The 25,214-nt window shown below is 37.1% G+C and overlaps 2 protein-coding genes across 2 annotated transcripts in view; both read right to left on the bottom strand.

Moving 5' to 3' along the window:
• LOC125238719 (CLIP-associating protein) overlaps window positions 1-9,854 on the bottom strand; it is a 106,214-nt gene extending 96,360 nt beyond the window's left edge. The window contains exons 1-3 of the mRNA XM_048146133.1: window positions 9,653-9,854; window positions 4,050-4,221; window positions 3,400-3,591 (exon numbers count right to left, since the gene is read on the bottom strand). Of these exons, the coding sequence (XP_048002090.1) occupies window positions 3,400-3,591 (192 nt within the window). The 5' untranslated portion in view covers window positions 4,050-4,221; window positions 9,653-9,854. The remainder of the gene's footprint in view (window positions 1-3,399; window positions 3,592-4,049; window positions 4,222-9,652) is intronic.
• A 495-nt stretch (window positions 9,855-10,349) lies between these two features.
• LOC125238956 lies at window positions 10,350-14,205 on the bottom strand. The gene is made up of 2 exons (XM_048146456.1): window positions 12,947-14,205; window positions 10,350-12,809 (listed from the first exon to the last, which is right to left on the bottom strand). Exons 1-2 carry the CDS (start codon window positions 14,203-14,205, stop codon window positions 10,388-10,390), a joined length of 3,681 nt encoding a protein of 1,226 aa, XP_048002413.1. The 3' UTR covers window positions 10,350-10,387.
• Between the last annotated feature and the right edge of the window lie 11,009 nt (window positions 14,206-25,214).

The raw sequence follows: 25,214 nt of genomic DNA, 5'->3' as shown, positions 1-25,214 counted from the left end.
GAAACATGGCTAAGAAAAGAACACTCCCGACTAACTCAGCTTTCTGACAAAAAAACTAAATCTAAATCGGTTCATCCGTTCGGGAGCTATGATGCCACAGACAGACAGACAGACAAACCGACGTCGTTTTTGCGTCGGGGGTTAGAAATAGTTTTATTAGTACAATTTGAGCTCTTTCTAACGATACCCCACTTGACCTAGTAACTTGACATTTACAGGTTGCCCCCCTTTCATTTTGGCCATTTTCTATAATTTATATTAATTACTTTAAAAAAACAATACCTTCAATTTGTACACGTTAACAATGTTCATAACTATTCCAAATTTTATACCGATAGCATAAGTAGTTCTCAAGATATTGAGTAATGTGACAGACGGACAGACAGACAGACAGACGGAGAGCGGCGCCATAAGGACCCCTAAAAACGGTAGCGTGTTGTAGTTATCTTTCCCTATCGCTCGTCCATATTCGTGCGAGTAGACCATATTAGTGTTGTGTTCCTGCCGGTGAGTAAGGCTGCCAGAGCTCAACGAGGGTGCGGTGTGCTGATGACGGGAGGACTTACGGAACTAAACTAACTTGTTCCGTCTATTGTCCTTAGAGTCGTCGGCAACCCGAACCCTCCTTAGAACTTGTACACTCCTTTTTGCTGTATACTTAACACAGCAAAAGGGAATGTACAAGTTTCTAATGGGGTGGCAACGCGCATGTGACACTGATTGAGTTGCAGGCGTCCATGGGTTGCGGTACGGAGCGAGAAAGATTGTCACATTGGCTAGGACGGCTGATATCATTGACGGTTGTATTTATTTACGTGATATCAAGGTTACTTAAATAAACATTTCGTTATGTTATGACATTGAAAACTATACACAGTTGACAAGCGGATTAATATACAAATACATAGGTATGCGAGGTTAGTAGGAAAATGTTTGCTGCTGTTGGCTCTCTTAGGCGATTACGTAACTTCTTGCCAATCGCCACCAGAGTTGCGCTTGCACAGTCTCTTCTTCTGCCGATACTGGATTATGCTGACATCTCCTATCTTGATCTCACAGAGGAGCAACTGAGCAAGCTAGAGCGAATACAAAATCTCTGCATCCGGTTTATATTTGGATTGCGTAAATTTGACCACGTCTCTCATTTCCGCGCGCAACTCAAGTGGCTCCCAATCCGCTTTCGACGAAATTTTCATATTCTTTGTCTCTTATATAATATACTTTTTAATCCCACCACACCTCGTTACCTAAAAGAACGTTTCAGTTATTTAAACTCCACTAGATCCTCACAAAACTTGCTTCTCTCTGTTCCTCCTTCCTCTTCCAAATTCTACAATTCTTCTTTCACTTTTCGGGCTGTTCGGCTCTGGAACTCTCTTCCTGTCGAATTGAGACGCGCTCAATCCCTTGCTACTTTTAAATCCCATCTGAAAGACTATTATTTGTCCCTTCATTAGTGTCTCTGTAAATTCTCCACTTACACGTTTGGCACGAAATATTGTATGTATTATAATATATGTATGTAGGTATATAATATGTAAGTAGTATGTATGTATATGTATGTGTAGGTATTATATGTATTATGTAGGTATATGCTTTTTAGCTACAATTAATTACTTTCAATTTAGTTTTTTTGCACCTCCTAATTAGTTAAAGTTATGAATACCATTTTTCCACTACCCAAAGGTTGCCTGGAAGAGATCGCTCTTTAGCGATAAGGCCGCCTGTTGTTTACCTCTGTAATAAAATTTATTGTAATGTGTGTGTTCCTATGTACATTTCTGAGGTTGTGCAATAAAGTGGATTTGTATTGTATTGTATTGTATGCCTGTGTGGTGACGGGTTAAGAATGTCACCACCCCCTTTTTTCCCGTGGGTGTCGTAGAAGGCGACTATGAGATATGGATCAAATTGTGACGTAGGCGAGAGGCTGGCAACCTGTCACTGCAATGCCACAGTTTCGTTTTCTTTCAACCCCTTATTTGCCAAGAGTGGCACTGAAGCTTTAGTAGTTTCATGTGTTCTGCCTACCCCTTTATGGGATACAGGCGTGATTGTATGTATGTATGTATGTACTAGACTAGACTTCGTTGGACAGTGAACAATGCTAATTATTTCTGAGAGCCCTATATTCCTGACTAGGATATCATCATCATCAGTCGCTCGAATTGTTCAGGAGATAGGTTCTCTCAGGATTATTATTTTGAAGGAATAGTATAGTATGTATCATAGAGGAATAGTAAGGGAAGAGTTGTAACTCCATACATCATAAATGCGGGTTATTTGTATAGGCGTAGTTAAGTGACATCTAGCTACAATCACGCGTCAACTAGCGTAAATTATCAGTACTGCTACTTGTCAATAGATGTCGCGACGAACGAAGAGTCTAATACTCACCAATTTTTAGCTAATATTACAATAGTATTAATCAGTATTCTGTTTTCTATTCCTTCTGCTTGCAATATAAGTTGTAAACTGTTCTAATATTAAATTTTTGCCAAACGAGACACAGTTGCCACCTAGTATCGAGTAGTGGTACTGATAATTCACGCTATTTGACGCGTGATTGTCGCTAGATGTCATAACTATGCCTATCCGAGTTAGTGATTAAATTAATTTGTGAGTGTGCACGGGAAAACGTCCCACGTTGTTGATTGCTATAAAGTTGTCAGTTTATTCATATAAAGATACAAGTAAATCTCGCCTTAATGGTAACCAAAAAAGCGGGGCGTTTTACTAAACACACTCACATTTATTCTTATCTTATTATTTCTGTATCATTTAGTCCCACCGTTCCATTTACTCCCCAAACTACCCTTTTGTGACGTCGTTGCCACAAGAATCCGGGGTCCGGGATAATAATGATACACGCCTTAAAGTTGCCCCCATTGAGGTGGTTCAATATTATCAAGATAATTATCCGATAATTATCATGTCATGCGCGGATCCAGGAGCTTAGGTTGGCCTGGGCCTTTACCACGTGCCCCCCCCCCCTGGGCACGAAGCTGGATCCGCGTTTGTATCATGTTTATAGGAAGTGAATTTGTTACATTCTTTCATAGGCACGACAGATGCTATATTGTTTTTTTTTTCATAACATATTTTACACAAAAAAATACAAAAAAAGAAATTATATATTCTGGTATTTAAAATTCAACAACTTTATTCATTTTGTTTGTTATTATAAATCTTAAAATATAATTTATCATAAAATATCTTTGATAATTATCATAATAACAAAAGGTTGATAAATTATCGATTGATAACAAACATTCTGGGACACTTTTTGTCTCCTATTGAGACAGAAAATGCTCGTGATTTTAAGTAGAATTGACCTAAATATAAAAAAAAAGAAACGCTTGGTTGAGAGAAGCCGTGAATAACAAAACTATAGCGCACCTTGAAGTTGCCCCCATTGAGCCAGTGGACCAGCGCGTCCAATAACTGCGCAGCTATATCCTGCTCAATAAACGGTTCCTTCCGAACTAGGGCTGGCAGCTGCTCTCCCAATAGCTGGCGCAGGCGCAGGTCTGGCTTCACCATAAGAGGTAAGGCCGCTTCGAGTGATGTTGGTTGGGGGAAGTGGGCCATCTGGGGAAAAACAAGTCTGTTGTTTAGTCAGGCATTAATAGATTTTTCTTGTAGCAATTACATATTTACAGCGAGGGCGGAAATTTAATTCCGAGCGAAGTTAAGAATTCTATAATTAAAATCTGACGTAGTGAGGTTTTGTTTGCATATTTGTGTGCTCCCTTGCTCCCTCTTAACAGGGAAGAAAAGTATAAGTACCCTTTCCGAATGGGTGATGTGAAAAATATATTATAGGTCAGGGCTGTCCATCAGAGCCCGCGGGCCAGATTGGAAGGCTGGCTGGAGAGGCCTACTAGTAAGCTAGTAACGCTCTATAATGTGTGAATAGCTCTACAAAAAACTTAAACCTTAATATACTTAATGTGAGTAACAAATACAATAGATATACATATATTGCCATTTTCGCCTGGCGCGCGTTTATTACTGAGAATTACCAAAGGAAAAAAGTAAATAAATACCTTGAATTCCTAATCAATCTTCGACCTCTGTCGTAACACAAACTGTCCAAGTCTCTTCCGCTCTCATCTCACTTGCACACACTTTGACACACTACTGCACTTTTACAGTGCGACACTAATCACTAAACACTTCACTGGCAGTGCTGAGGCACTTCTCACATGGCTGTGTTACCTGGAAACAAAGAGAATAAGTGTTAGAAATATGGTAAGTGCATTTTCACATTATCCGATCCAATATTGTATGTAGGACCAATTTAAAGGAATGATTTTTGCCTTTGAAATCCGGAATGTATTTATCTCCTGTTACTCTTTTTGATAAAATTATCCTCCTGGTAGTTTTGCAAAAGTTATTTCACTAATTTTCCTGTTCTTATCACCAAACTATACCAATCCATTGGTCAATTTTACTATTAAAACACACATTTTACTTTTAGCTTCTTTGCTAATATTTCGAAATAACTGTCAGTCCAAAATAGTTAACAAGCCAGCACATAAGAGATGTGCCTCGCTCTGTGTGGACCGGACTATAAAACTAAACATAGATTTATTCAGATTCAGATAGCTAGTCTTTTGCCCAATTTGTTCTAAATACTTAAAGAGAATCTGTTTTGAACTGTTGACAAACTAATTAACCCTAACTGAACCACTTTAAAGAAACTACGCCCTTTTAGTTAACAACATCAAAGGAATGTATAAATAGATATAAGTTATTGCCCCTATAAATTATGACATATTTATCTGATAAGATTAATATCTTCCTGATACAAACTAATAAATAACGTAAAACATAATTGATACGGTCAAGTAATATTATGGACACGGACAAAGTGCCAAAAGTATATACACAGCACCTTGTTGCCTGGGAATAATAAGTATAATGTTTACGTGTTTTTGGCCCTTTGCCCGTGTCCATATTTAATACATTGTACAAACATGGATAAACATAGATTAAAATTTTATAAATAAATATTATAGGACACTCTTACACAGATTGACTGAGTCCCATGGTAAGCTCAAGAAGGCTTGTGTTGCAGGTACTACCTTGACAACGATATATTATATTTAATATACAAATCCATACAAATATTATAAATGGGAAAGTGTGTGTGTCTGTTTGTCCGTCTTTCACAGCAAAACGGAGCGACGAATTGACGTGATATTTTAATTGGAGATAGTTGAAGGAATGGAGAGTGACATAGGATACTTTTTGTTTCTTTCTAAAGCAAGTGAAGCCGCGGCCAAAAGCTAGTACTTATTATATACATGGAAAACTTCCATGACAGGAACAAATATCTGTGCTCATGACATAAATAAATGCCCTTACCAGGATTCAAACCCGGGACCGCGGCACAGCAGACGGGGCTACTACGCGCTAGGCCAGACCGCTCGTCAAATTTATTACTTATTTTACTGCCATAGATAGATAAAATCATGAATACATATAAAATTAACTTAATGTCATCATCTCCTGTTGATATGGCCTTGAATGATTGAATCAATACCGTTGGACACACTTTTTCACTACACATGGTGGTTTTTAAGGTTTCGTACCAAAGATGTACAAAAGGAACCCTTATGGTGTGACTCTGTCCATCTGTCTGCCTGTCACATTACTAAATATCTCGAGGACTACTTCAGCTATCGCTTTGAAATTTGGAATACTTATGAACATAGTGTAGCCTGTGTGGTGACGGGTTAAGAATTTCACCACCCCTTTCTTCCCGTGGGTGTCGTAGAAGGCGACTGTGGGATATGGGTTAAATTGTGGCGTAGGCGAGAGGCTGGCAACCTGTCACTGCAATGTCACAGTTTCGTTTTCTTTCAACCCCTTATTTGCCAAGAGTGGCACTGAAGCTTTAGTAGTTTCATGTGTTCTGTGTTCAAAGGGGTAGGCTTTATGGGATACAGGGGTGATTGTATGTATGTATGAACATAGTTCTTCCACAAGGTACTCTTAGTGCTCTAGGTTTGGTTACATTGCCCAATCTTATTTGTGGTCAATAACTGGCTACCATTCATACCATCTTTATGACTTATCCAGCAGAGGTTTTTTACAAGCTTTTATTTAACTTGCCTTGTTAGTATGTTAGTTTGGGTCAAAATCAAAACATAGAAGCAAAATTTGACCCATTTCAGATTTACCTGAAATTTTGCACACATATGTAAATCACGTGACAATGCAATATTATGGTATCATGGAGCTGATCTGATGGAGCAGAAAGGTGGTCATAGGAACTTTGTTATGGGTTTTTAGGAACACCTCGGAAAGCAGCAGATGACTGTTGAAAGAAAGGTACAGTCGGCGATAAAAGCTTGTTCCAAAAATGAAATTTTTGTAAAAAAAAAACTTATTCTCTTTTCTTCAAAGGACATTTATGGGTGATTCTAAGTTAAGAGGTAATACGTTGTATGGAGAGACGGCGCGAACTTTTTTGTTGTTTTTTACCTATTTGTTTATTTGTATTAGTTAAAACTGCCAATTTGAAGTGTTTACAAAGAGGACCAGTCAATTTATTTGTTTTATCGTGTTTTATCAGCGACCAGGGGAAATACTCAGTCCAGGGGAGATACTGTTGCACAGGGGAGGATACTTTGTGACCAGGGAAGAGACAGTTGTATGAAAAATTTAGTTTTATTTTTTAAGAATTAACTCTATTTATTGTTTTTATTATAATTATTGATTACTTATACTCAGACTTTACATTTCATAACATTCTTACAGCAAGAAAAGTGATAATTCCTTAATGAGTTGTCTTATTTTTCACTTCTCCATATTATCCATTAAAACAAAAATAATTTTAATGTACAATCAATAGGCAACAAGTAAACAAAAACCTATCCTATTAATATCAGTATTAAACAGCTTCACGAAAATTTCATATGAAGTTGAATGTGAATGTGTCCTCTTTTTTTCTTAATAGTTGCGTTTTTCTGGAAAGAAAACCTTCTATCGTAAAGCTAAAATAAAAATAGGCACAACGCTAAACAAAGGTTAAGAGAAAACGGAAATAAAAATAATCAAAACTAGTACAAAAGTATCTCCCCTGGCTTTTTTGATACGCCAGGGAAGATACATTTTCGATGAAAATCAAAAATAGCTGTAAAAGTGTTTCTCGTACGCAATTCATAAATAAACGTAACAATATATTCAATATTTACAGTGGATATTGTTATATATATTAGTATTTAAACAAATGATTGTGAAATAAAAGTGACCAGAGGAAAGACTGCATTCACTCAACATTTCTGTACCCAGCGAGTGCCGTGGCCGAAATAATCAACAAAACGGATGCATAGTTGCCTTACGCGCCTCTTGACGGTAACTTCACATAACACCCTCTGTATCTGGACAGAACCTCCACAGATTAACAAATTAAACCGACTTTTGAACGAAAACTAAAAAGCCAGGGGACGAGACACGAAACACGTAGGACAAAGTTTGGAGTTCATAATTGTTGTTAAATACAGTAATATAAGAAATTCCACTCATAAAATACTGTTCCTTAGTTATTTGTGTTTGTAAAATTAAGGCTATTAAAATAATAAGTGAATTTTAACAAAGTCATAATTACTTGTTGACAAATAAATTCGGTTGGGGGACAGGCCAGGGGAGAGACATTTTTCCTACATTAGAGCTGATTGTGACTAATTTACATGAATTTCTGTAATAATTTTGAGTGCCCAGGTAGAAAACATTTAGTTTTTTAAAATAAATATGTTATTATGAAGTATTATCTTGAAAAAATATATTTTTTTGTCAGTGCCGTCGAAAGTACCTCTTAACTTAGAATCACCCTTATAAAAATTACTTATGCCCAGCAGTAGGCCTCAAATTTTTTTTTTTTTTGTAGTTTAAAAACAGTTATGAATGTCCAAATGATGAAATCTGTCAGCATGTGCATGAGATTAGTTTATTTCCCATGGCTTTCATATGAACAATGAATCTCTGAGAAAAGACATGTCGTATTATTTAAATAAAGTACTATTGATAAATATGTTTTACTAGCTTTTGCCCGCGGCTTTGCTCGCATTAGAAAGAGACAAAAAGTAGCCTATGTCACTCTCCATCCCTTCGACTACCTCCACTTAAAAAAATCACGTCAATACGTCGTTCCGTTTTGCCGTGAAAGACGGACAAACAAACAGACACACACACTTTCCCATTTATAATATTAGTATGGATGCTTACTTAAGGCCATTTATTTCCAAATTTGAATTACTTAAACTGAGTATGGTGAGCAGTGGCCCATTTTTCAAAGCTGAAAGTTACAAGTTACAAGCGGAAGTCACTGTCTAATATGACAAGTTCAAAAGAGACTTTTGCTTGTAACTTGTGAGAAATGGGCCACAGGATATAGAGGTCACCAAGCACTTAGGATTAGATAGGGTTCCCATAAAAAAAATGAACTAACATGCCAATAACCCAAATCATTTTGAGAAAATTGTGGACAGAACTTGGTTGGAAAATCAGCTCAAAAGCTCCTTACTTTTAATCCTTTTGAGAGTCACTTGCTACATTCTGCTATTAAGCTTCCTACCGTTATTTGAAGCCTATTTTATCCATACTAATATTATAAATGCTAAAGTATGTGTGTCTGTTTGTTTGTCTGTCTTTCATGGAAAAACGGAGCAACGAATTGACGTGATTTTTTAAGTGGAGGTACTAGAAGGGATGGAGAGTGACATAGGCCACTTTTTGTCCCTTTCTGACCCCCCACTTCCCTAAAATAGGAGGTGGAAGTTTGTATGGAACATTCCGCAATTTTTGAATTTAGTGCGAGTGAAACTGCGGCCTGATTTTACCCAACCAAGGCATAGATATCTGAACTTTTCACATTTATTTCCATGATCCTATTGTTTTTCACAGACAATCATTGGAAAGGACCTGTATCACATATAATAAGCCTCTTTGGATATGTAGAGTGAAACATTAAGGGTTTCACAAGCTGGATTATGAATTCATAGATTAACCATAGACAGTATGCCTACATCAATAATTCCTATTTAATAAGATTATCAGAAGCCATACTTTCCTAACACCTGGGCGGATTTGATTCATTAATTATGAGAACGATTACTGTTTCAATTCATACTAATAAGTACAGCAATTGTTTACATATACGTCCGAATGTACGTAGGCACGATATCCGTAGTGATGTCATCGTACCAACGACCAATTGAAGCTACATGGAGAAAAATTAACTCGTTTGTTACTGCGGACCGTCTACAATCAACCTTGTATGTGACACTATACCACCCATACGAATTAAATGCAAATTTATGCACAGTTCTCATGACCTAAATAAAAATATCATGTAGTTTTGATTTTCAAATTAGGAGAGCGTTATTTTTAAGGTCACTGTTACTTAAAAACCTTGAATTCATCAATCAAATATGCGGAGATGTCTCGACAAAAGATGTCAAATCAAACGGCAGGAGATTCGCAAACCGACAGTGCGACCGTTATAAAGCGATTTAACCGGTGTAAATACGTAAATAACTCCCCATCCCCAACAGCGACATAATGAGAAAATGACTCACGAGCAAAACAAAGAATTTGTCGAGATATCCACCGCAAAAATACCATTTGGAGGAGACATTACCTTTTTCAGAAACTGACCTTTGAGAAGTAACACTTCCTTGCACAAATCAATTTGAAACACAAACACTTGGTACACACGAGTATTTATACACTGTAATCGAAATTTAGGTTCGTATTAGAGTATGTTATAACAATTTTCTCCGCGAAAAAGTCCATCGTTTCAAAATCACTTGTAAAATTCGTGATGTCGCGCATGCCCGACAAAAATTTACATCACGTGACCTGTCATGGCGTCATGAAAGTATCTTTTTTTTATTCCGTTGTGTGACATTGGAATGGTTTCATACAGCCAGCGTGTTTGAGTAGCAGTTTTGCACGCTAGAATTAAAAATTGGTAAAATATGACGGTCAAACAAGCTTGACACTAGAAAAAAGCCGCGATCTTTAAATTTAGTATGGGACGATATTCATTTTATTTATGTATTTTTGTTTGTATTTTTTGCATTTTAAAACAATTTTTCTAAAGAATACTGCAAAATTATACAGACACACCCACTTCGTCAGTAGAAAAGAAAACAAAAGTAAAATCTAGACGCGAAGATTTGACTTCTCATAACAAAAAAAAATGATTTAGCACAATATCGTGGGCGGATAATGCAATATTTTTCTTATATTATATTTTATGTAACGTATAATTTTACTTGAATACGTTATAATAACGTATTCAAGTAAAATATTTTATTAATAATTCAAACACAAACATTTTCCTCCATTTATTAAACATGAATCACCAACCTTACCCTCTGTAATACATATAATCCATATACGGAGGATACGGCATATTGTACGCACAGTCAAGGTCTCTAACACACGTTTCACAATAATCTTGTCCAGTAAGTTGTTGTTCTTCCGGACATTCCGCCGAAGACCGTGGGTCGTTCATGGCTCGCGCTGCAGTTCTCATTCTTGGTTGGTCAGATGGCATTTGTTCAAGAATAGGTTGTTCATTATAAGATTGGCCAGCTCGGACTGGATTCTGTTGAATTTCCGGGGGTCTGTAGAATGTTTGCGGGCCTTGCACTGGAGATCGGTAATGTGATTGTTTTGTGAGACTTACTTCGGGAGGAGGCATGGGAAAATCTTGTATATCAAGAGCAGCGGGACGGTAAAAAACTGGTAGTTCTTGAGGGAGAGGTGGTGGGTAATCTTCTGATGTTAAAGGTAGACTTCTTCGGTAGTTAGGCGGTCTTGGACAACTTTGGGCCGGAAGGGATGTGGATAAAGGCGATCTTTGATATGATGGACCAGGAGCAGCCAAATTCGGCTGTTGATGAGGGATAAAATTTTGAGATTTCACAAATCTTGGACCGTAATTTTGTGATGCGGGTAAAGAATGTCTTCTAAATGCTGCTGGTCGCGAATTGTTAGAAATAGGAGGTTCGGAATATCTTCTCTGATTACCTGACTGAGGATACTCCACTTTTGATAATTCACAAATTAAACGATTGGCTGTTAGTAAAGGATCTACATCTTCATTCAATTCACTTTTTAACGCATCGTTTATCTTCAATTTGCAAAGCTCTTGGTTTTCAAAATCTCCATTATGATGATTGTATTGTATGAAATCATCTAAAATATCCATTTGTGTATTCTCGCTTAGTTGTATCGCTGAATGCTGAGGCATCGAATCATTAAAACTTGATATTGTGCGTTTTAGCTTTTGTTTATAAAGTTCTTTATCTCTTACTTCTTGGATTAAAGGTCTTATTGACTTAAGCGCGTTTATGAGCTGGTACTTTCTATCGTTTCTTGTACGTTGTTCTTCCCAGTAAGCCCGATCGTTTGTTAACTGTGTAAGAATACGGTCTAACTCTAGATTCAAATAGTGCTCATATAATCCTTCATTGTTTAAAGTATTCGGGTGATAATTCAGTTCGCTTATAAATAGGAATAATCTTTGCGAAATTAGCTGCTTCGCTCTTTGCACTACAGCTTGTTCATCACAGCCTCCGTACCGCAACGGCAACTGAGCGCACCAGTTCACTATAGCGTTATTAATTAAAAATGTAAGTTGTTCCATCGACGCGCCGCAACCGCCACAGCCGCCACAAGATTTGAGATTGCTCGGTCCAGCAACTTGACTTGTATTTCCCTGGTATGTTTTAGACGGAACTGCGTCATCAGATTTTAAGTTTTTCAAAGTTTCTTCTACAGCAGTCAGGTTTTGTGGTTCGGATTGCCTTTGGCATTTCCTTGAGTCCACAGAAGCATTTAGAAAACACATAAGTAATTCAGTGTATTTGGGTACGTTGGTCTTCTCTCCGTGTAACAGAGGCAGTTTTTGTGTCCATTTATTTATTTCCGATCTCATTTGATTGCCTGCGTCACGATCTCCCTTTTTTATAATGTCGAACAACAATTTTGTCAATATAGTCAGTATCTGATCACGTTCCAGTACTTTGTTATAATTTGAAGGTTCTTTTAATGGTAATTCGTTTGCCCAAATTTCTATTTCACATCTAAGTTTTATATTTTCAATCTCGTCAACTATTGCGTCTTCATTGGGAGGAGTGGCAGTATAAAACGCGCTAATTATATCATTCATCATCTCATCTTTGTCGCCAGGGAAAAGGTTTTTATTCTGAACCTCTTCAGAGAGGGATCTTACTTCCTCCGAAAGCATTTTTTTATATTTCATGGAGTGGTAGTCTATGGCATAGTCATAATTTTCTAGGAGCCAAAGCATAACCATCCGCTTTTTGAATAGTTCATAAACAGGATCCAACTTAGGAGATCGATAATGTGGATTAGGTAAAGAAGCGTCCATAGTATTTTCAAGACTCTGAACATAATCATCCCCTGCCGTTTTATTTCTAAGCATAGATTTTATTTCCATTATTTTATCAACTAAGTCATATTTTAACTTTTCTCTGTTTTTGATGATACCTTTATGTTCTGATAAACTCTCTAACTGACTGTCGATTTCGTTCTCTAACACTACACTAAACTTTTGATTATCATTAGCAAGCCGAGAATCATCATTAAGGGATCCTAATATTTGGAATATATTTATAGCAATTTTATCCTTTTTAGCTTTCGTAGATTCATTATCATCTTCTTTTATTGGTAAATGTTTACACCAGTTTTCGATAACTTCTACCATTTGTTCTCCTGGATCTTTTTGCTTGGTGCTGCGAATTTTTGAGTGCTGTCTGCTTCTGAAATAAGATTTTAAGAAGTTACTTTAAAGCAAATGTAGTATGTACCTAATTCACCTAAAATCAAATTCTTGAAAGAAAGCAGACTTTGAAACTATATCCTACATTTCCTTACGATAACTTACATATAAACATACATTGACCTGCTAACTCCATCCTCCGAGGCTAACGAAGTTCGCTTCGGCTGTAGTTCCGACCATTTGATATATTCCAACCCACTCCTCAACTGCGAAACCATCGTAGGGATGTTTACGTCAGCGTCTTCCTCAAACTGCAACTCGGATAGCCAAGAAGCTATGTAATTATCTAAGTCATCATCAACTTGTGTGTCGTCAGGATTTTCAGCTTTCCTTTCATCTGCTTCTATTACTTTTTGTAACAGTTCTTGAATCTTATCCTTTCTTCTATGTTCTTCTTCGTTATCTTTAGGTGGTGTTAATGGGAGAGCGTGTAGCCAGTCATGAATAGTTATATTGTATTTAATTTCCATTTTATATTTGAACACAGAATCATCTTGTGGTAATGGTGTCATTGCTAGTGCCTTCTCTACATCAACTCTGGAAGCTGTAGGTTCTGCGAGCAACAATTTTTTAACGTTATCAGCTAGCCGACGACGCCACAGAATTTTCTTGAGATAATCCTTTGCTAATAATGTATCATACTTCTTCATATGCTCTGTGATTATTTTACATAGTTCATCTGTGTTTTCCTCATCTTTCCGTAAATTTATAATACGCGCATACAGCTGATTTGCGTAATAATCTATTTTCAGTTTGTCTTCATCGTCAGTTATAGCCGCCTCTTTCTGCAGCATATATGTTGCTATCAGAGTATATAACAAAGAATTGTAATTCATTTTATTTGGATTCTGAAGTCTTTCAAATTCTAGGTTAGCAATATTTCTTGCAAGAATGTGAACGAATTCTATAGTTTCAGGCCCAGGTTTGAGCAAAGGATAGTAAAATGGTATGTTCTTCAGCCAGTCATGTACTTCCCTGGCTATTTCTAGTTCCTTGCGAAATTCATCTGTACCGATGACGCCACTAATCTTATTATTGTATAAGTCGTCCCTCGTTCCAGGAGTCAATTTGTACAACTCTCTTAATAACATTAATTTTAAAACACCATTTACAACATCATCATCTATATTATATTGACTTATCTGTTTCTCTATAAATCCATATAGTTTATCTTCTTCTTCAATTTCTTCATTTTCTTTATCAACCCTTTTCTGATGAACTCTGTTCAATGTTTCATCGTGAGGTAAGTTCACAATCTTATCTTTGAGATTTTCTGCTAAGCCATCAACGTTTCTTTTTAATTGTGGCTTCACTATTTTATTTAGCCATTCCGTTAATTCATTTTTTATTTCATCATCAGCACTTTTGCTCATCATTTTTTCTTGTATTTTGGTAGCAACTTCTCGTATTAGTTTCTCTTTAGTTGGTCTGTCAAGCGGCTCATATATGTCAGAGGGTTGTTCGTTCACCCAAATAGATATATTATCTTCAAGTACATCTAATGTGTTAGGTCGGTAAATGGGACGTGGATCATTTCTTATGTCATTAACATTTCTGAATTTTATATTCTCCATCGCTTGTCTGTTCCCTTGCTGCGGTTCTAAGAATTTAGATTTGTCCAATAGATCATCAGTATCTAAAGCTTTTAGACGTCTGCAAAGATCTTTAACTTCAGGTGACTCTTCGGTCATAGCTCGTGTAAATAGGTCATATCTCTTTATTCCTCTAAGTATTATCTTATTCAATGCTGTATCAGTTATTCTCGGACCACCAGGTACTTGTAATTGGACAATTTGTTTTACGATACTATGAATGTCATTTGTCATATCATCAACCACAGTTTCTTTAAGCGACTGCTCTTCCATTGTCTCGAAAGACGCGTCAGTAGTATCAAGCCAGGTTCTGATGATTGCTGATACTTTGCCAATGAAAACTTTTTCTGCTTTGTTAAGTGTTGGAACTTCTTTTTTTGTACATAGTTTTTAGGTGTTGAGTGAAAAGGAGGATCACTCTTTTCTGATAGATCTTGCTCTGATGTTAATACCACATATGAGCTGGAGTGACTGTGTACTCCTTTTTTGTATAAAGATCTTCGTCATAACAACCTCTGACATGCTCAATCAGAGTTTTGGCAAAACTAGATGATTCAGAATCAGAAAATTCTCCCGATGATTGGAGGATTTGCCGTATTTCTTTAACAACTTTATGTTTGTTGCTAAGCAAACCTAAATCGTCATAGGCGAACAAAATATTAGTGATTTCGCTGATGACTTCGTCTTCCGCGTTTTCTTCTAACTGATAATCATTTGAAGCATTATCTCTTGTATGCTTGTATTCATCGCTCAATTTAATGTTTTCTTCTGAGTCACGTAGAATTTTTGTTAATTCACTAGCTAAAGAATCGACATCTTTATCACGTGACAGTTGTAAGTGAGGTGATATTTCTTCTAGGATATTGATAATTTCTTCTCTCATGACACGTGTTTCGTGAATCCCAGAATCTTGTATTGGATTTAGTTTCGTTATTAGATTTGTCCTTGCGATGCCCTTTTCATTAGAATTTTTGAGATATTTTTTTGCAAAATGAGTTACTTGTTTTTCCATATTCTCTCTCTCTTTAATTTTAAAGTTATGCATTTTTTTATTAAAAGTCTTTATTAATGTGAACAATCTGTCTTCTACATAGATGTTATATTCTAGTTTATACTGATTACTTTTTGGTTCCCACATGGGTAGAACTTGTAAACATTCTTTAATTTTACGTTCCACTCTATCATAGTAATCTTCATCATTTATAAAGATAAAAAGACTAGCAACTTTATCTACAAATTGCTCAATAATGTACAATCGTTTTTGCTTAATATCTTCACTCGTATTTGGAAACACTGGTATATCACGGAAGAATTCATGAATTACTGCTTTAAGTTTAGTTCTATATTCCTGTCCTCTTGATTTTTTCTCATGAGTACGTTTCATCGTAAAGAATTTGCGTGTAACTTCGTAATTTTGATTCAAAACTGAATCACTGTTTCGTTCATCATATTCACTTCTTTGTTGATCTTCATTATCTTTTACAGGTTTACTTACATCTTCACCAGGTTCAACCATTCTTTCTTTGTTACTATCACCTATTCGTCTTGGTCGTTTTTCACGAGTTTCATATTGTTTCAGATCGTTAGTTTTCACATCGTATGTATCAGTGAGTTTCACTGGTGTTTTATCATGTTTGTCTTCTGTCTCTGTTTGATTAGCTTCATTATTAGCGTTGATTGGAAAAAAAGTCAAGTCAGTTTGGGCTGAGCATATTTCAGTGGCAAGTTTAAAGGGAATAAAATCTTCTTCTGTGTAACTGGTTTGTACTGAGGTGAGTTTGGGCTTCTCTTTATGCTTGTGGGGAGTGGATATTCCTATTGATTTCTTCTTTGAAGTAGACGATGCTCGGTCAACAGTGTGACCTGAAAGAAATACATAAGTAAAAAATAGGTCCGGTCTGGCCTATCGGGCCTGCTAAGCCGCAGTCCTGGTAAGGGCATTTATTTGAGTGATGAGCACAGATATTTGTTCCTGAGTCATGGATGTTTTCAATGTGTATTAAGTATTTATATTATTTATTATATTACCTTTAAATATTGTTGCCAGATGCTCAACAATTTTTAGCTAACATTACAATAGTATTAATCAGTACTCTGTGTTCAATTCCTTCTGCAGTACGGTGGCCTAGATGACGTTACACCTTTGGGGAACGCTCGGCTAGATGGCGCGAATATTAATATTTGACATTTTAGCACATATCAAGCTAACAATATGGGCCAAATTGTCAAAACTAAGGTTGAAAAGTTTGAAGCTTGTGTCGAGAGATGGCAGTCTATGCACTGTGATTACACACTTTACTTTGCCAATAACTCTCTAATACCTACTCTTTGGTAATAACTTACCTCCAGATGTGATGGCCGGTGCCTGAAAATAAAATAAATCCGTTAGCATCCAAGGAAGTAACTCAAGGACATCTATATTGACACCCCTAAGTTTGAAGACCGGTTTCTTGCAATAGGACTGAGGTGAGAACGTTATTACGGACACAATTGACCGGTGAAGCTCGTTAGGTACAGTCAACCAATTAGAACCCTAGGCCACTCTAGTACCACGTCGTATTGACACCGTGCTTTATTTGCTAATATCTGGGTGACCGCTTTGCTCGGTTCTATTTTAATATTTAATTTAGCCTGTTTATTATTTGAATATTTAATTTAGCCTGGCAGCTTGAACATGTCATGCACACTTAAAAGTCTTTGCTGCGGTGGCGTCGTTGATCGGGTCGCCACCTTCCCGAATAAAGGTTGAGGGAGGCGATGGCTGAGATACGCGTCATACTCGTGAACGGGTGCCGTCTGTGAAGACCGGTCTGTTTAAGCTTACTGGGGCTGTTATAACTTAGTAACTTTAATTCTAATTTTTATTAAATTAGGACACTTTGTTCGGTTGTCGTTTGTTTCCTTTCTTTTAGTGAATATTTTAAATATATGATTTTGACTCATGGAGACCATATACATCTCTAAGGAGAATTAGATTAAGTAGATATACATTTTATTTTTAGTTGTGACATTTAGAGTCATTTGCACCTCTAAAGTAATTTTAGACTTTTTTTTTTGTATTTGTACTTTTTATATTAAAATTTAGTGTAGTTCTTGGTTGTAATTCGACATTTAGAGACCTTCTACATCTCTAATTAATTGTATAGAGTTAACTTTAGTTAGAACTTAGAATTAGTATATAATAGTATCAATTGTAATTTCAACTCAATTTTAAATATTTTTTTAAATACCTATGTACATGTGACGTGTAAAAGTGCCCCTGTGGCCTATTTGCTGAATAAATTATTTTGATTTTTGATTTTTGATATCACGTCTTTAGATAAAAAAAATCAGATAAATAAAAAAAAACTTAATTTCTGGCCGGGATTCAAACCCCTGACACCTGCGATATGTCTGCGAACGTTAGACCGACCTCGTATGACTGAGCTACGCGGAGCCGACGCGCGGTCGGCGAAATTAACGACCATATTTTTACGTTTACTAACGCGAAAGAAAAACGCATGAAAACTCGAAAATTCGCGTTTTCCGGGATCTAAGGCTACGCTAGATCGATTTTTCACCCCCGAAAACCCCCACATAACAAATTTCAGCGAAATCGTTAGAGCGGTTTCCGAGATCGTCACTATTACACCGTGTTTCACTTAACACTAAAAACCTGAAAACCGTTTGTTCAGAACCGAGAGTAGAATCGATTGAGCTATATCTTGATGGGGGTAATATTTTTTTGTTTTAATTTGTATAATTAGTTATTGTTTACGTGCCCATTCTACAAATTCGTAATACAACATTGTGCATATCATTGCTAGAGGTTGTATACCTTTTTCAGTATTTAGGGGTATTAATACTGGCTGGTTACTTGGACGATTATTTTTTCCGCTACGAGTTTGACGTTGTGCGTCACTTTAATTTTAAAGTTTATCATAAGTCATAACAAATTGAACTCTTACCTAATTACAACCTTGTCATTTTGAATTTTGGGTTTAAATTTGCTTACTGCGTCACCTGTCCAATTTGAAGTTTAGGTACTGTAAGACCAAATTAAATTATTTCATAGGAAATATCTTAATTTGTGTTTTTTGACATTTATTTCAGTTTTTAGGTACTGTGACACAGTTTAACGTGCTTTACAGTGACATAGCTGTCTATTGGTAAACCTTATGTCGTTGCAGTAACATACACAATTAATCAGTTTTAAGGTTTACGATGGAATTATTTTATTGAGTGTAGAGTTAAAAGTCGAGTAGAGCTGCACAGAAAATTAAATATTCAATTTAAAAAAATAATAATCATCAAATTAAAAAATGAATATTCTAGATACGTTTAAAAAAATAAAAATCAGTTGGGGTGTCTGAGGTTTTGAGTGATACCGGAAACACGGTATGTATATATATATATATATATGAATAAATAAATATGCAAGAACTGCTCGTTTAAAGGTATAAGATAGAAGTCAGTTTGACTTTTTCTGCGAAAGGGTTCTACAGTTGCCTAGGATTCAGATTGGTTGACTGTACCTTCATTTTTCGCCGCCTTTTTTATGCCATGATTTCGTTGACTGTCTATAACTATTGGCCATGATTATCGGATCGTATCTGATGCTTCATTTCGTGCATGCTATAATATGAAATATTTTATTGAAGTGAAACTTCTAAGGCACGCCACAGACAGTCTGAAAAATTCATAATCTTAAAAAAGATTTGTATGCAATCTGTCATATCAATCTGAAAATTCTGTCAGTTTGAACTGACAGGTGGCATACAAATCTTTTTTAAGACTGTCTGTGGCGTGCCTAGATAAAACGTTTAAAGCTCAGTGTTGCCAACACAAATCTTGAAATAACCCTTCCTCCTTTCATGTCTACATTACGAACTTTCACTGCTTCCACGTAGAGGAACTCCACGCACTATTTTTTTTTATTTCAAGGACAGGCAAGTTCCCTATTAAATATATTTTCGTTGAAAAACTTACGCTCTGCCCATTGTAGCTCTTGAAAGCAGGACAGGTGATCCGGTGTTGATCCAACCTCTCTCTCAGCTTAACACATAAATGCGGTTTGCAAATCTGGAAGCAAAAAAATAGTGCGTGCAGTCCCTCCGCGCGCAAGAAGTGGAACTTCGTAATATAACCTTAAAAACAATCTGTCAAGTGGCTGTCACGTTTGCGTTTAGTTACTTCCATCCAAAGAGCTTTAATAATTCTAAATCTATGGGCCTAGTATGAAAGTGCGCACACGAGGCGACGCAACTTTTCATATAAATACGAAAGTCGCCGAGCAACTGTTGCCCCCGTGGGCGCGCACCCTTAAAGGTCTCCCTTCCAAAAATTAAGTTACATACATACTATCACAGTGACTGGTTAAGAATTTCATCACCCCCTTTCTTCCCGTGGGTGTTGTAGAAGTCGACTGGGATATGGGATTAATTGTGGCGTAGGCGAGAGGCTGGCAACCTGTTACTGCAATGTCACAGTTTGGATTTCTTTCAACCCCTTATTTGCCAAGAGTGGCACTGAACCTTGAGTAGTTTCATGAGCTCCGCCTATACCTTTTGAGATAGACGTTATTGTACCTGGGGGCCGATTTTTGAATCTCACGGCGTTCGAATTCAGAAAATTGTCACTGAAAATAGTAGGCAATTCACCGTTTTCAACCGGTATTTCAGTGACAGTGAGATTAAAAAATCGGCCCCCTGTATACCCCACATAAAGAGAGTTATGTTAGCGTTACCTTCCCAAAGGCAAACAGCTCCTTATACAGTTTGTAGCTCCATCCCTTATCCGCGCACCGGCACGCTGGACACGAGTTAGCGGCCTTACGCTTGGCCACTTTGCTTTTCTGAAATATAACAATCTGTATAAGTATATATTTATAGCACCTCGGACAACGACGGTCAAACACATGAAATAAACACGTTCCTATACACACAGTCTAAGCTCGTGTAGACGAACGCGTACAGTCAAGTGTAATAATATGGGTGTATACATCTTACTCAAAAATATGTCCTTAGCATCTTAGTCCGGTGTAATAAGAGCATAGTACCATATTTATGAGACGATTATTTCGACACGTATTTTTGCACTTGACTGTACCATGCTTGTATGAGTAAGATAAGATCGACTGGTCGCGTTCTCGACAGGCGGTAACTGTGAAGTTTTTATCTTTGCGCTGCGTTCACTGTGTCACAGGTCCGCGTCGTACAGCTGCGTTCGTGACCAACAAAATGGTCCCGACGGAAGACCAGCGCTGACCCTCGGGTTAGCATTTTATGCTGAGTCGGGACCATTTCGTGGTAACTTATATGTTTAATTTCTTTTATTTGCTGTTTCTGTTTTCTTACTTGTGTATTTTGTAGTTATCACACGAATAAATAATTGATTGATTGATTGATTGATTGAAGTAACCGAGAGCGGGTGGGCGGCGCTTTCAGTGGGAAGCAGAGAGTGGCTATACTGTACTGTACGATAATACTCTTTATTATATTATGGTTACAGTCTGATGGACCATCTGAGGTAATCGTTTGGCCTGCGCTCTTAGTGCGTTTTCACATTATCCGATCCGATATCGGATGTAGGTCCGATATACTATACATTTAAGCCGCCACATTTTGCCTTTGACATCTTTCCCACATCCGATATCGGATCGGATAATGTGAAAACGAACGTGAATTTCACAACGACTAGCTCCCGTCTCCACGGCACGCGCTAAAGTCTCAGTGTAGTTAAAAAGCAACTATCATGATAGCAAGTTTATGTAGGTAACAGTTTGTACTAGTAGTGCGCATGCAATGACAAAATTGTACGTTTCATACCATACATAGTACGTAAGGTTTGTCCATTCTTCAGCTCCACATTGCACTATTTTTAACGTCTTAGATCTTGAATCAGTTTCACACGACGACACAAAAGCGAATGAAACAACTAGCATTATATCTATAAGGTAAGAGAATAAATTATAGTACTACCACATAACCACAGTATAAGCACTGTAGTAACTCTTCTAACAAAAACGTACGCCGCGTGGTATGTGTGCGCGCCGTGTCCGTACGCAACACATGTAAGCGGATAAGAAAGATTCATTCTCGTTCATTCTTATCCGCTTACATGTGTTCGCATAAACACAGACATACCGCGGCATACGTTTCCTAGAAGAGTTACTACCCATATTCATCAGCAGAACGCGGTAAAACGATTATTATTATTATTATTTATTTATTTCAAAAAAACTTATGACTATATTACATTTTTTTCTTTTCGCCAAACTGGAACCAGTTTGTTGGCGAATAGTGCGCTCTCAAACATATTTTACCTTAATTAAGTTGTTTACCACAAACCACAATGCAACTTACAACTAACATGCGTTTGCGTACCTACTTCGTCTCACGACAGCAGTGTCTTTGAAACCTTATTTATATGTTCTTACGATCTGCAATATGTCGCTACTACTACTAAAAACAGTATGAGCTAACTGGCGCAGTCAGGGCGCAGTAGTTTTGACTTTTGACTGACAAATAGGCCCAAAGTTACTCGAATAGGCTAGTTTCCTACTAGTCAAATCAGCTTCTTTTTAAGAGCTGTCAAAACGATTTGCTACTATGGAATTACTATGAAATACTGAGGAGTAACGTCACGGTCAATTCATTTACTTTTAATTTGAATTTCAATTTATTAAATAAAAATTATGTTTAATCATAACTACTATCCATATTTTTCTTTTAATTATATGGTGCTTTATTTTGTGCACTGCATAGAATATTTTATTTTAAGTGTAGGATACTAGCCTATTCTGAGATTCGAACCCAGTACCATCGCCATGAACAGGCATTCATCCATTCATCTTCTTTTTCCCCTCACTAGCTCGGAAACACGTGTTTTGTCCTTTAATAACAGCGGGTAAAAACTCATTTTATCCACTAGTGGGTAAAGTAATTTGACCCTGAATAAAGTCAAATTAACTGTTTTAAAATTGATAAAAGTAGGTGAATCTAGTAAGTAGTAGTATTTACCACCTGTGGAACTACTGGAAGCAGTGATAAACGCATTTTTTGCGTTGTAGTTTCCTCGCTATAGTGAGGGGAAAAGTTTTGTGTTACACTCGGGTGCAAATGTATTTTACTTCTCGTGTGTTAAAAAACTCGCAAGTTCAGGATTCTATTCTTGAACCACTCGCTTCGCTCGTGGTTCAACTATAGAATCCTTTCACTTGCTCGTTTTTCAATTTCACACTCGGCGTTAAAATACAACTTTGCCCCCTTGTATAACAAATAACTATTAACCCTTTGCTGCATACGAAGCCATTCATCGCCGATATGATGTTGAACACTATTGAGAGTATTGAGACCTATTAAACTTTGCTCTAAGAGCTGCTAGTGGATCAAATAAGTAATAAATAAAATAATAACATATAATAAACTGGGCTGTTGAATGCAAACGATATTATTTATACTGAAAAACGTACTATATACAAGTAGGTAAATTAATGTACAATACCTAAAGTAGTAGCCACATATAACACATCATTGATCTTGCAACTTGATTTCGGTTTCGTAATGTTTTGAGTTTTTTGTACATGTTAAAAATATGATAAATTACGGATCGAAAACATGGTTTGTTGATATTTTTTGACAGATTGACAACGTTTGACAGAAGACTGTTAAAGCCAAAGATATCGAGAAGTACCTATAGAAAAGTCTTGGTTATTCCTTTTAGTAGTAACTGCTTTAACCATAGATTTTTCACATTAATTGAAAGAAAGTAATATTCTGTCAAATTATGTGAAATTGTCGCCATTAGTGATGTCGTAAAATTCAAAATTTTGTATGTAATCATTTGGAGATTGCCTTCATTTTGAAATTCCATTGTGTGCAGTTTTGAACACAGTATTTGACTAAAAATATTTCGGGCCATGTGAGTTTTTTACTTATTTATTACCTGCCATCGCATTAATCTTAGAGTATATAAATTCTAGAGAGCGTACAAGCTGCAGTTGTTAGCTCATTGAGCATATCGTACAGTATGGCCACTCCCGCTCCCCGCCGCGTGCCGCCCAACCGCTCTCGGTTACCTCACAGTTACCGCCTGTCAAAAACGCGACCAGTCGACCTGTCATATCTCCCTCATACAAGCATGGTACGTGTTCACCTACACGAGCTAAGACTCGACCTCGGACACTGGCGATCAAATCTATGAAAGAAGCGCGTATCTATTAGCACACATTTTAAGCTCGTGTAGGTGAACGCGTACCGTACTTGTATGAGTGAGATATGACAGGTCGACTGGTCGCGTTTTTGACAGGCGGTAACTGTGCGGTAATCGAGAGCGGATTTGCGGCTGGCGGCGGGGAGCTTGAGTGGCCATACTCTACGATAGAACTCTTTATTATACTGTGATGTGATACAATTGTCGTTGTGTGCGTGCGTGATGACACGACTCGCCTGGTCGGTCGCATGCACACACACATGGAAATGATGCGCGTGTATTCCGCAATAGGTGCGTCCATCTACAAGTGTGTGGGTTCAAAAACGCGCAATAGTTGTATTCAATACTAATCTTCCGCCATGTCCGATCTCCTTCCTTCTTTTTTTTAAATTATAAATGGGCTTACTCTTTGCCACAGACTAGCCAAAGGCAAAGACATGGCATACGATGGAGTGAGCTCGCCCAGAAGATGCCTGTTCACTCTTGATTTGAAGGTTGCCGGGTTATCTACTGACACGATAGTAAGAAGTAGAAGAGATGAGGAGTGGAGTACCCACCGCAGCGACTCATGGCTCCGCCCGAAAGTTGTACATCTAAACGCTTAAAATAAACCATATATATATATATGTCTGTAAAAGGCTCAGTTTTTAAGGTCGATTCAGCCGAGCTGCAAATCGACGGCAATTAGTCGGCATGCAGTCAGCTTCTATTTTTAACCGCCTTCCAAATCTCAAAGGAAGGGGTTATCAAGTCGTCTGTATGTTTTTTTTTTTTTTTTTTTTTTTAATGTTTGTTCCTCGATATCTCCGTCGTTACTGGACCGATTTTGAAAATTTTTTTTTGATTGAATGTATATGCATACAGATTGGTCCCATTTTTCTCAGAACCCAGTTCTGATGATGGGATCCTGGAGAAATCGAGGGAACTCCTCAAATCTGAAAGGCATACATATGGTGATTTTTGTGTTTTTAAAGGAACAGCATGCATTTACGTACGGAACAGTGACATTTGGTGCAGTGGAACTCCTGATGATGGTCAGCATGGAACTCCTCAAATCTGAACGGCACACTTATAGTGACTTTGGTATTTTTATAAGAACAGCATGCACTTACGTCCAGAACAGTGATATCTGGTGCAGTGGAATTGCTGATGATGGTCAGAACGGAACTCCTCAAATCTGAACGGCACACTTATAGTGACCTTGGTATTTTTATAAGAACAGCATGCACTTACGTCCAGAACAGTGACATTTGGTGCAGTGGAACTGCTGATGAAGAGTGAGCCGCCCCTGGTTAGAGTTCCGTTCTGATAATCATTCTCATCTGTAAGTACTTCAGAATCATCCAGATTTCAAAATTGGTTCAGAAATGACGGAGATATCGAATAACAAACATTAAAAAATATACAGACGAATTGATAACATAATCCAACATTTGAAAGTATTTATCACCAGAACCCCAAAGGAAGGCGGTTTTTTTTTCTTAAAAATTATTAAACTTTGTGAATGCCATGGTGTATATCTGATAGTTCTGTGTGGCATTTTCCAGGCTTGAAGAAAGCGAAACACAGGGCTGCTATCAACCCGATCTGTTCAATTACGT

Source organism: Leguminivora glycinivorella, chromosome 24, assembly GCF_023078275.1.
Source record: "Leguminivora glycinivorella isolate SPB_JAAS2020 chromosome 24, LegGlyc_1.1, whole genome shotgun sequence".
NCBI classification, from domain to species: Eukaryota; Metazoa; Arthropoda; class Insecta; order Lepidoptera; family Tortricidae; genus Leguminivora; species Leguminivora glycinivorella.
The sequence above is the reverse complement of the archived record's forward strand: the minus strand, read 5'-3'. Positions and strand labels throughout refer to the sequence as shown.